This window comes from Crinia signifera, chromosome 5 (assembly GCF_055691185.1).
Source record: "Crinia signifera chromosome 5, ASM5569118v1, whole genome shotgun sequence".
Classification (NCBI taxonomy): Eukaryota; Metazoa; Chordata; class Amphibia; order Anura; family Myobatrachidae; genus Crinia; species Crinia signifera.
The window spans coordinates 172,330,093-172,343,329 of record NC_139221.1 but is presented as its reverse complement, the minus strand read 5'-3'; the positions used below and the strand labels follow the sequence as shown (position 1 = coordinate 172,343,329).

Here is a 13,237-nt window from a genome sequence, read left to right as displayed (position 1 = left end):
ACCAATCAGAAAGCTGCCCATTGATCAGCAGGCCCTTTATGACATCACAGACAGACCCTCAGAACTATCTGTGCATGTCTAATTGCTGGCTGTCAGTTGGGCGGGTGGGTGGCATAGGGGGGGGATGTCTGTCTCGTTTCTCCTGAAAATTGCAGTTTTTCTGCGTTTACGGGAAAAGTTGAGGTCCGACGCGCAAAAGTGGGGTATCGTAGAAATCACCTTTTAAAGTCGCACATTTCCGGCCCCCCAAAAATGGGCAATTCAAATGAGAAATGAGTCCAATGAACAAAATAGGGTGAATAAGTATGTATTTCAGGGGTGAGTTAGCAGGTTATTGGGGAAGTAAGTCCTGATATTTTTGGAGGTTGCAGGGGCCACTACACCATTCAAAATAGGCGGGCTTTAGCATATGCAGTTAGGCCCCGTAGGTTGATTTTAGCTAAAAAGTGCCCCAAACACTCAAACGGGCTTGTATCTGGGAAGGGAAAATATGGGAAACATGACTTAGACAGCAAATGATACACTGTTTGCCATGTTTCCAATTTTTTATGCACAGTGGTTACAGCATGAAGCGAATGCATGTGAATATACAAAGATGCATTGCATTAAACATGTCCACTGAGTGTCCCAAAATGGCCGGCCTGCCTGCTTTCATCCATCAATTGTTCTAAATTTTTCATTACCCAATGAGCTGAGGTGGAGTCTTAGCCAGTGGTACCATCAGGGAGGTGTGTAAAGCACTTTAGGCTAGACAGCCAATCAGCTGCCAGCTTCCATCTGTCAATCAAATACAGCAGCCAATCAGAAAGCTGCCCATTGATCAGCAGGCCCTTTATGACATCACAGAAAGACCCTCAGAACTATCTGTGCATGTCTAATGGCTGGCTGTCAGTTGGGTGGGTGGGTGGCAGAGGGAGGGGATGTCTGTCTTGTTTCTCCTGAAAATTGCGCTTTTTCTGCGTTTACGGGAAAAGTTGAGGTCCGACGCGCAAAACTGGGGTATCGTAGAAATCACCTTTTAAAGACGCACATTTCCGGCCCCCCAAAAATGGGCATTTCAAATGAGAAATGAGTCCAATGAACAAAATAGGGTGAATAAGTATGTATTTCAGGGGTGAGTTAGCAGGTTATTGGGGAAGTAAGTCCTGATATTTTTGGAGGTTGCAGGGGCCACTACACCATTCAAAATAGGCGGGCTTTAGCATATGCAGTTAGGCCCCGTAGGTTGATTTTAGCTAAAAAGTGCCCCAAACACTCAAACGGGCTTGTATCTGGGAAGGGAAAATATGGGAAACATGACTTAGACAGCAAATGATACACTGTTTGCCATGTTTCCAATTTTTTATGCACAGTGGTTACAGCATGAAGCGAATGCATGTGAATATACAAAGATGCATTGCATTAAACATGTCCACTGAGTGTCCCAAAATGGCCGGCCTGCCTGCTTTCATCCATCAATTGTTCTAAATTTTTCATTACCCAATGAGCTGAGGTGGAGTCTTAGCCAGTGGTACCATCAGGGAGGTGTGTAAAGCACTTTAGGCTAGACAGCCAATCAGCTGCCAGCTTCCATCTGTCAATCAAATACAGCAGCCAATCAGAAAGCTGCCCATTGATCAGCAGGCCCTTTATGACATCACAGAAAGACCCTCAGAACTATCTGTGCATGTCTAATGGCTGGCTGTCAGTTGGGTGGGTGGGTGGCAGAGGGAGGGGATGTCTGTCTCGTTTCTCCTGAAAATTGCGCTTTTTCTGCGTTTACGGGAAAAGTTGAGGTCCGACGCGCAAAACTGGGGTATTGTAGAAATCACCTTTTAAAGTCGCACATTTCCAGCCCCCCAAAAATGTGCATTTCAAATGAGAAATGAGTCCAATGAACAAAATAGAGTGAATAAGTATGTATTTCAGGGGTGAGTTAGCAGGTTATTGGGGAAGTAAGTCCTGATATTTTTGGAGGTTGCAGGGGCCACTACACCATTTAAAATAGGCAGGTTTTAGCATATGCAGTTAGGCCCTGTAGGATGATTTTAGCTAATAAGTGCCCCAAACACTCAAATGGGCTTGTATCTGGGAAAGGAAAAAATGGGAAACATGACTTAGACACCAAATGATACACTGTTTGCCATGTTTCCAAATTTTTATGCACAGCGGTTACAGCATGAAGCGAATGCATGTGAATATACAAAGGTGCATTTCATTAAACAAGTCCAATGAGCATCCCAAAATGGCCGGCCTGCCTGCTTTCATCCATCAATTGTTCTAAATTTTTCATTACCCAATGAGCTGAGGTGGAGTCTTAGCCAGTGGTACCATCAGGGAGGTGTGTAAAGCACTTTAGGCTAGACAGCCAATCAGCTGCCAGCTTCCATCTGTCAATCAAATACAGCAGCCAATCAGAAAGCTGCCCATTGATCAGCAGGCCCTTTATGACATCACAGAAAGACCCTCAGAACTATCTGTGCATGTCTAATGGCTGGCTGTCAGTTGGGTGGGTGGGTGGCAGAGGGAGGGGATGTCTGTCTCGTTTCTCCTGAAAATTGCGCTTTTTCTGCGTTTACGGGAAAAGTTGAGGTCCGACGCGCAAAACTGGGGTATCGTAGAAATCACCTTTTAAAGACGCACATTTCTGCCCCCCCAAAAATGGGCATTTCAAATGAGAAATGAGTCCAATGAACAAAATAGGGTGAATAAGTATGTATTTCAGGGGTGAGTTAGCAGGTTATTGGGGAAGTAAGTCATGATATTTTTGGAGGTTGCAGGGGCCACTACACCATTCAAAATAGGCAGGCTTTAGCATATGCAGTTAGGCCCCGTAGGATGATTTTAGCTAAAAAGTGCCCCAAACACTCAAACGGGCTTGTATCTGGGAAGGGAAAATATGGGAAACATGAATTAGACAGCAAATGATACACTGTTTGCCATGTTTCCAAATTTTTATGCACAGTGGTTACAGCATGAAGCGAATGCATGTGAATATACAAAGGTGCATTGCATTAAACATGTCCACTGAGTGTCCCAAAATGGCCGGCCTGCCTGCTTTCATCCATCAATTGTTCTAAATTTTTCATTACCCAATGAGCTGAGGTGGAGTCTTAGCCAGTGGTACCATCAGGGAGGTGTGTAAAGCACTTTAGGCTAGACAGCCAATCAGCTGCCAGCTTCCATCTGTCAATCAAATACAGCAGCCAATCAGAAAGCTGCCCATTGATCAGCAGGCCCTTTATGACATCACAGAAAGACCCTCAGAACTATCTGTGCATGTCTAATGGCTGGCTGTCAGTTGGGTGGGTGGGTGGCAGAGGGAGGGGATGTCTGTCTCGTTTCTCCTGAAAATTGCGCTTTTTCTGCGTTTACGGGAAAAGTTGAGGTCCGACGCGCAAAACTGGGGTATCGTAGAAATCACCTTTTAAAGACGCACATTTCTGCCCCCCCCAAAAAATGGGCATTTCAAATGAGAAATGAGTCCAATGAACAAAATAGGGTGAATAAGTATGTATTTCAGGGGTGAGTTAGCAGGTTATTGGGGAAGTAAGTCCTGATATTTTTGGAGGTTGCAGGGCCACTACACCATTCAAAATAGGCAGGCTTTAGCATATGCAGTTAGGCCCCGTAGGTTGATTTTAGCTAAAGAGTGCCCCAAACACTCAAACGGGCTTGTATCTGGGAAGGGAAAATATGGGAAACATGACTTAGACAGCAAATGATACACTGTTTGCCATGTTTCCAAATTTTTATGCACAGTGGTTACAGCATGAAGCGAATGCATGTGAATATACAAAGGTGCATTGCATTAAACAAGTCCAATATGCGTCCCAAAATGGCCGGCCTGCCTGCTTTCATCCATCAATTGTTCTAAATTTTTCATTACCCAATGAGCTGAGCTGGAGTCTTAGCCAGTGGTACCATCAGGGAGGTGTGTAAAGCATTTTAGGCTAGACAGCCAATCAGCTGCCAGCTTTCATCTGTCAATCAAATACAGCAGCCAATCAGAAAGCTGCCCATTGATCAGCAGGCCCTTTATGACATCACAAACAGACCCTCAGAACTATCTGTGCATGTCTAATGGCTGGCTGTCAGTTGGGTGGGTGGGTGGCAGAGGGAGGGGATGTCTGTCTCGTTTCTCCTGAAAATTGTGCTTTTTCTGCGTTTACGGGAAAAGTTGAGGTCCGACGCGCAAAAGTGGGGTATCGTAGAAATCACCTTTTAAAGACGCACATTTCTGGCCCCCCAAAAATGGACATTTCAAATGAGAAATGAGTCCAATGAACTAAATAGGGTTAATAAGTATGTATTTCAGGGGTGAGTTAGCAGGTTATTGGGGAAGTAAGTCCTGATATTTTTGGAGGTTGCAGGGGCCACTACACCATTCAAAATAGGCAGGCTTTAGCATATGCAGTTAGGCCCCGTAGGTTGATTTTAGCTAAAAAGTGCCCCAAACACTCAAACGGGCTTGTATCTGGGAAGGGAAAATATGGGAAACATGACTTAGACAGCAAATGATACACTGTTTGCCATGTTTCCAAATTTTTATGCACAGTGGTTACAGCATGAAGCGAATGCATGTGAATATACAAAGGTGCATTGCATTAAACAAGTCCAATGAGCGTCCCAAAATGGCCGGCCTGCCTGCTTTCATCCATCAATTGTTCTAAATTTTTCATTACCCAATGAGCTGAGCTGGAGTCTTAGCCAGTGGTACCATCAGGGAGGTGTGTAAAGCATTTTAGGCTAGACAGCCAATCAGCTGCCAGCTTTCATCTGTCAATCAAATACAGCAGCCAATCAGAAAGCTGCCCATTGATCAGCAGGCCCTTTATGACATCACAAACAGACCCTCAGAACTATCTGTGCATGTCTAATGGCTGGCTGTCAGTTGGGTGGGTGGGTGGCAGAGGGAGGGGATGTCTGTCTCGTTTCTCCTGAAAATTTCGCTTTTTCTGCGTTTACGGGAAAAGTTGAGGTCCGACGCGCAAAAGTGGGGTATCGTAGAAATCACCTTTTAAAGACGCACATTTCTGGCCCCCCAAAAATGGGCATTTCAAATGAGAAATGAGTCCAATGAACAAAATAGGGTGAATAAGTATGTATTTCAGGGGTGAGTTAACAGGTTATTGGGGAAGTAAGTCCTGATATTTTTGGAGGTTGCAGGGGCCACTACACCATTCAAAATAGGCAGGCTTTAGCATATGCAGTTAGGCCCCGTAGGATGATTTTAGCTAAAAAGTGCCCCAAACACTCAAACAGGCTTGTATCTGGGAAGGAAAAATATGGGAAACATGACTTAGACAGCAAATGATACACTGTTTGCCATGTTTTCAAATTTTTATGCACAGTGGTTACAGCATGAAGCGAATTCATGTGAATATACAAAGGTGCATTGCATTAAACAAGTCCACTGAGTGTCCCAAAATGGCCGGCCTGCCTGCTTTCATCCATCAATTGTTCTAAATTTTTCATTACCCAATGAGCTGAGGTGGAGTCTTAGCCAGTGGTACCATCAGGGAGGTGTGTAAAGCACTTTAGGCTAGACAGCCAATCAGCTGCCAGCTTCCATCTGTCAATCAAATACAGCAGCCAATCAGAAAGCTGCCCATTGATCAGCAGGCCCTTTATGACATCACAGAAAGACCCTCAGAACTATCTGTGCATGTCTAATGGCTGGCTGTCAGTTGGTTGGGTGGGTGGCAGAGGGAGGGGATGTCTGTCTCGTTTCTTCTGAAAATTGCGCTTTTTCTGCGTTTACGGGAAAAGTTGAGGTCCGACGCGCAAAACTGGGGTATCGTAGAAATCACCTTTTAAAGACGCACATTTCTGCCCCCCCCAAAAATGGGCATTTCAAATGAGAAATGAGTCCAATGAACAAAATAGGGTGAATAAGTATGTATTTCAGGGGTGAGTTAGCAGGATATTGGGGAAGTAAGTCCTGATATTTTTGGAGGTTGCAGGGGCCACTACACCATTCAAAATAGGCAGGCTTTAGCATATGCAGTTAGGCCCCGTAGGATGATTTTAGCTAAAAAGTGCCCCAAACACTCAAACGGGCTTGTATCTGGGAAGGGAAAATATGGGAAACATGACTTAGACAGCAAATGATACACTGTTTGCCATGTTTCCAAATTTTTATGCACAGTGGTTACAGCATGAAGCGAATGCATGGGAATATACAAAGGTGCATTGCATTAAACATGTCCACTGAGTGTCCCAAAATGGCCGGCCTGCCTGCTTTCATCCATCAATTGTTCTAAATTTTTCATTACCCAATGAGCTGAGGTGGAGTCTTAGCCAGTGGTACCATCAGGGAGGTGTGTAAAGCACTTTAGGCTAGACAGCCAATCAGCTGCCAGCTTCCATCTGTCAATCAAATACAGCAGCCAATCAGAAAGCTGCCCATTGATCAGCAGGCCCTTTATGACATCACAGAAAGACCCTCAGAACTATCTGTGCATGTCTAATGGCTGGCTGTCAGTTGGGCGGGTGGGTGGCAGAGGGAGGGGATGTCTGTCTCGTTTCTCCTGAAAATTGCGCTTTTTCTGCGTTTACGGGAAAAGTTGAGGTCCGACGCGCAAAACTGGGGTATCGTAGAAATCACCTTTTAAAGACGCACATTTCTGCCCCCCCAAAAATGGGCATTTCAAATGAGAAATGAGTCCAATGAACAAAATAGGGTGAATAAGTATGTATTTCAGGGGTGAGTTAGCAGGTTATTGGGGAAGTAAGTCCTGATATTTTTGGAGGTTGCAGGGCCACTACACCATTCAAAATAGGCAGGCTTGAGCATATGCAGTTAGGCCCCGTAGGATGATTTTAGCTAAAAAGTGCCCCAAACACTCAAACGGGCTTGTATCTGGGAAGGGAAAATATGGGAAACATGACTTAGACCAGGGGTTCTCAAACTGTGCGCCGCGGCTCCCTGGTGTGCCGCGATGCTGTGACAGGGGAGCCGCGGCGCCAGAGTCCCTACACACGAAAGCCGCAGTTAGAAGCGGAAGCGGGTGCCGTCAGTGAGTGACAGGCAGCTCCTGTCACTGTGCGCCGGACGGCCCGGGTGCAGGAGTGAGCGCGGCAGGAGGGGAGGGGGGAGGACTGCCTGCGCTCGCTCCCTCAGGATTGGCTCCCTGGAGGGTGTCAATCAATTGTGCAGCCACTGGACATGGGTAGACTGCACAGGACATCCGGGGCTCCTTGGAGGTGCGTCTGTGTTCCTGTGTGTTTCCTGAAGGCTGCTGCTGATCATATCTGGTGAGTGGCAGTACATTTGACAGTTGGGGGGGGGGGGAGGGGGGTTAGGGGGGTTATGTCTGAGTTTGTAAAGCCACACAGTTGCTTTAAGTGCTACGGGGGGGGGGGGGTGTCTAGGAGGTTTGTAAAAGCCACGCTGTGAGTGCTGGGCTGTGTGCCAGGCCCACAGCAGGGGTGTGATGTCCCTGCTGTCCTTGTCCCTCTTGGTGTCCCTGCCATCCCACTGACTGTCCCTGCTGTCCTAGTCCCTCTTGGTGTCCCTGCCATCCCACTGACTGTCCCTGCTGTCCTAGTAGTAGTAGTACGTTTATTTATTTATAAGGCGCCACAAAGTGTCCGCAGCGCCGTACATAGCAAACAAAAAAAATTACGAGGTAACGTACAGGGTGTGTTGAAAAATGTCCTAGTCCCTCTTGGTGTCCCTGCCGTCCCACTGACTGTCCCTGCCGTCCCTCTTGGTGTCCCTGATGTCCCACTGCCTGTCCCTGCCGTCCCACTTGGTGTCCCTGCTGTCCCACTTGGTGTCCCTGCCATCCTACTGCCTGTCCCTGCCATCCCTCTTGGTGTCCCTGCCGTCCCACTGCCTGTCCCCGCCGTCACTCTGACTGTCCCCGCCGTCACTCTGACTGTCCCCGCCGTCACTCTGACTGTCCATGCCGTCACTCTGACTGTCCATGCCGTCACTCTGACTGTCCATGCCGTCACTCTGACTGTCCCCGCCGTCACTCTGACTGTCCATGCCGTCACTCTGACTGTCCATGCCGTCACTCTGACTGTCCATGCCGTCACTCTGACTGTCCATGCCGTCACTCTGACTGTCCCCGCCGTCACTCTGACTGTCCATGCCGTCACTCTGACTGTCCATGCCGTCACTCTGACTGTCCCCGCCGTCACTCTGACTGTCCATGCCGTCACTCTGACTGTCCATGCCGTCACTCTGACTGTCCATGCCGTCACTCTGACTGTCCATGCCGTCACTCTGACTGTCCCCGCCGTCACTCTGACTGTCCATGCCATCCCACTGACTGTCCCTGCTGTCCTAGTAGTAGTAGTACGTTTATTTATTTATAAGGCGCCACAAAGTGTCCGCAGCGCCGTACATAGCAAACAAAAAAAATTACGAGGTAACGTACAGGGTGTGTTGAAAAATGTCCTAGTCCCTCTTGGTGTCCCTGCCGTCCCACTGACTGTCCCTGCCGTCCCACTGCCTGTCCCTGCCGTCCCTCTTGGTGTCCCTGACATCCCACTGCCTGTCCCTGCCGTCCCACTTGGTGTCCCTGCTGTCCCACTTGGTGTCCCTGCCATCCTACTGCCTTTCCCTGCCATCCCTCTTGGTGTCCCTGCCGTCCCACTGCCTGTCCCCACCGTCACTCTGACTGTCCCCGCCGTCACTCTGACTGTCCCCGCCGTCACTCTGACTGTCCATGCCGTCACTCTGACTGTCCATGCCGTTACTCTGACTGTCCATGCCGTCACTCTGACTGTCCATGCCGTCACTCTGACTGTCCCCGCCATCACTCTGACTGTCCATGCTGTCACTCTCTCTGTCCTGACCAGAGCCTCCTCTTCACAGCTGCAGAAGCCAATTACAGCTTTTTCCACACCACCGCTGACCACAGCCTCCTCCTTCACACTACCGCCGCTGAATCCAGCCTCCTTCTCCACACTACCGCCGCTGAACCCAGCCTCATCTGCAAGGTATTATACATGTGGGGCATAACATGTAATTGGCATTACGGTGTGGTGTCGTGTAATAGGTATTATGGTGTGTGGCATTATGTGTAATGGACATTATGGTGTGTGGCGTCATGTGTAATGGGCATTGCGCTCCTATTGTCATGTAGCTACTCCTCAATCTTTGTGTCACCACACCCCCCTCATGCCATGTGTCCACACCTACAGCGTGTGCTTTGAGTACCACCAAGAAAAATGTACTTGTTGCACCACTGGGTATGTGAGCTACAGTGCTATAAGTGACTTTTACAAGCTGGCAAAGGGGGGTTGTCTAGGTGCTGCTTAATAGGGCACTTAGCATTCTTGCCTTTTCTGCATTGATGTACAGATTTCCACCTTCTGAGATGGTGAATCTGAACGCCATGGAGTAGAAAGCATTACTTTCCATTCCTTCATGAATCACACTCGCCATACTAAAGTATGGTGATGCGATTCAGACGCAGGGCTGGAGTACCACTGGAGAAGTCTAAGCCACTCTATACTTACAGTCAGGATGCCGGCAGTCAGGATTTTGGAATTGGCATATCTGTTGATGTCAGTATTCCAGTATCCTGCCTGCTTTCACAAGTAAAATCACATTTGCCTAGTCAGGTAGGAACAACAGTGCAAGGGTTTCCGGTGGCTTAAAAGGGCTGACCCAGTTTATGCATATTCCTACCAATCGTACCAAACCTGTACTTTATTATTTATAGAAGGCGATTTTTGGTGTCAATCCCATTTTAAGCAAAATCGATAAATGAGGTACCATTGTAAGATTAAGTTCTCTGCTTCTGACGAATTGTTAATTTGCAATTGCACATTGTATTTTTTGTTTGAAATCTATGTTAAAAATTTACTTTTGGCCCCTAGAGTTCTTTCCCTGGTTGCGTCGATATGTCACGGCTAACAGGGCCTTCACACGTAGTGTTTTAGGGGCATTTTGTAAGTGATCTCACTAGATTGCTTACAAAATACCATAGTGATAGTGATGCATTGACCTGCACGCCGATATTGCCCAGTGATTAATATCCACCATGTGGGATATTAATCGGTCAGGGCCAGTGTTTGCTGTGTGCTGAGCAATCTTACTGAGCGATCTAGCATCAGTCAGTACGCTTACCTGCATCTCCCCGTGTGTAGGCCCCTTAAGAGGATCAGTTTTGCTCAGCTACTCGAAATGGCTACAAATTAACTGTCTTTTCTTTCATCCTACTACAAACCACCAACCTCGCTATAACACCTAGTTACCTATATTTGTATGCTAAGCAACTGCGTATGATCCATTGCTCAGCCTTAATTGTGTGACTAAATTATCAGTAAGGGGGTGTATGGATTTTATAATTGTAACCTGTAGCATTTCCCCTGTTTTTATGGTGTTGCTTTTTGGAAGCACAATTTACAGTAACTTATCGGATAGAAGCTACAAAGGATTTGCCTTCAACTTAAATTCATTTATTGTGATTGCTCCAGTACAGAATTATTTTGTTGCACAAAAAATGGAAAGGTTTTTGAACACTGGAAAGAAGACTGGTAGTGAAGAAAAGGATGAAGAACCACAGACCAGTGGTGCAGTTGGAAAGAAAAGGAAACATCGCAGATACGACGATTCTTATCTAGACATCGGTTTTACATCTGTAGATGTCAACCATGAAGAGCGTCCACAGTGTGTACTTTGCCTGAAGATATTATCAGCAGAAAGCATGATTCCAAGCAAACTAAGACGCCATTTGGAGACAAATCACCCTAACATGGCTAAGAAACCGCGTGATTTCTTCATCAGAAAGCTAAAAGAATTCAAAGAACAAAAAGGCTCATTTTTTAAGCAAGCATCCATACCAAGCAATGCTTTGCTTGCATCCTACAAGGTGGCACATAGAATTGCGATGTGTAAAAAGCCTCACACCATCGCAGAAGAACTGATTCTACCGGCTGCAGTGGATTTGGTTAACATTATGGTTGGAGAATCAGCTGGAAAACTGCTTTCGAAGGTACCTTTATCAAACAGTACCATCAGTCGCAGAATCCAACATATGGCTGAAGATCTACAGGACCAGTTAATTGAAAAAATGAAAGGGAAGGATTTTGCACTGCAACTAGATGAGGCAACAGACAGCAATAAGGATGCTCATCTGATTTGCTACACACGCTTTATAGATTGTGGCAATATTGTGGAAGACCTTCTCTTTTGTAAAACTATAACCGCCGGTATAAAGGCACAAGACTTGTTTCAGATCATTGACACTTTTATGAGTGAAAACCAGTTAGACTGGACAAAGTGCTGTGGTGTCTGTACTGATGGTGGCCGTTCTATGTCTGGCTGTTACGGAGGATTGCAGGCACTCATACGAAGCAAAGCTGCTGATGCACTGTGGACCCACTGCATTATCCACAGGGAAGCACTTGCATCAAGGCATCTGAGTCCTCCACTGAATGCAGTGATGGAAAGTGTATTGAAAGCTGTTAATTTTATAAAGACTCGGCCACAGAAGGCAAGGTTTTTTAGAAAAATGTGTGAGGATATGGGCTCTGAGCACACATCTTTGTTGTACTACTGCAGCTCACGATGGCTCTCCCGTGGCAATGTACTTTCTCGTGTTTATAGATTACACCAGGAACTCTACTCCTATCTTGCTGAGGAAGAACACGAGTGTGCCAATAATTACTTGGATACCGGGTTTTTGTCCAAGTTAGCCTACCTTTGTGATATCTTTGACAAACTGAATGCACTGAATCTCTCACTGCAGGGAAACAACACCCACATTCTGAAACTCTCAGAGAAGGTATCAGCATTCAGGAAAAAATTGTTTCTTTGGAGAAGAAAAGTAAATGAAGACTGTTACGATGACTGTTTCCCCATGTTGCATCAGTTTGTTACATCCAATGATGTTTGTTTGACACATGAACTTAAATCAGTTTTTGAGCAGCACCTAAAAAACCTCAGTGACTGGTTTGAAAAATATTTTCCTGAAAATATGGAAAAGTTTGTATGGATCCAAGATCCATTCAATACTAGCGCCCCAACAGAATTTACTTCTGTAGAAGAAGAAAAACTAATTGAGCTTTCCTGTGACAAGACCTTGAAAGTAAAATTCAGCAGCATGGGACTTCAAGAATTTTGGATATCCATTAAAGATGAATATCCGATGCTCAGTGCTAAAGCACAACAAATCCTTGTTCCTTTTGCCACAACATATTTGTGTGAAGCCGGGTTTTCAGCAGTTGCTGTAATTAAAAGCAAGTATCGTTCAAAAATCAATGTGGAACAGGAAATGAGGGTGGCTGTGTCCAAGCTGATCCCAAGGTTTGAAAAGTTGTGTAGTGCACAACAGGCTCACTTATCCCATTAATAAGTGTTGTCATTGTTGATCACTCTTTAATAAATGTTATTGTTGTTTATTTTGTTTGATATTATTCCTGTTAACGAGTGCTGTCAATTGTTCTTTGAAAGAAATCAAATTAAAGAAATATATTTTTTTCTTGAATTTATGTTTATTATTTTTACAAGCAAGCTAATAATAATTTTAGCATTGTTTTATTCCAACTACTTTAAAAAAGGGACAGTTCGGTAATTATTTTGGCTTAGGGGTGCCTTGAAAACGTCATGGAGACCCAAAGGGTGCCTTGGACTGAAAAAGTTTGGGAACCACTGACTTAGACAGCAAATGATACACTGTTTGCCATGTTTACAAATTTTTATGCACAGTGGTTACAGCATGAAGCGAATGCATGTGAATATACAAAGGTGCATTGCATTAAACAAGTCCACTGAGTGTCCCAAAATGGCCGGCCTGCCTGCTTTCATCCATCAATTGTTCTAAATTTTTCATTACCCAATGAGCTGAGGTGGAGTCTTAGCCAGTGGTACCATCAGGGAGGTGTGTAAAGCACTTTAGGCTAGACAGCCAATCAGCTGCCAGCTTCCATCTTTCAATCAAATACAGCAGCCAATCAGAAAGCTGCCCATTGATCAGCAGGCCCTTTATGACATCACAGAAAGACCCTCAGAACTATCTGTGCATGTCTAATGGCTGGCTGTCAGTTGGGCGGGTGGGTGGCAGAGGGAGGGGATGTCTGTCTTGTTTCTCCCTAAAATTGCGGTTTTTCTGCGTTTACGGGAAAAGTTGAGGTCCGACGCGCAAAAGTGGGGTATCGTAGAAATCAACTTTTAAAGACGCACATTTCTGTCCCCCCAAAAATGGGCATTTCAAATGAGAAATGAGTCCAATGAACAAAATAGGGTGAATAAGTATGTATTTCAGGCGTGAGTTAGCAGGTTATTGGGGAA

General features: G+C 45.8%; 1 protein-coding gene across 1 annotated transcript; it reads left to right on the top strand.

Annotated features, from left to right (window-relative positions):
* Positions 1-10,322: 10,322 nt before the first annotated feature.
* On the top strand, positions 10,323-12,299 carry LOC146005759 (protein FAM200A-like). The gene has a single exon (XM_083145187.1). It carries the CDS (start codon positions 10,323-10,325, stop codon positions 12,297-12,299), a length of 1,977 nt encoding a protein of 658 aa, XP_083001313.1.
* Positions 12,300-13,237: the final 938 nt, after the last annotated feature.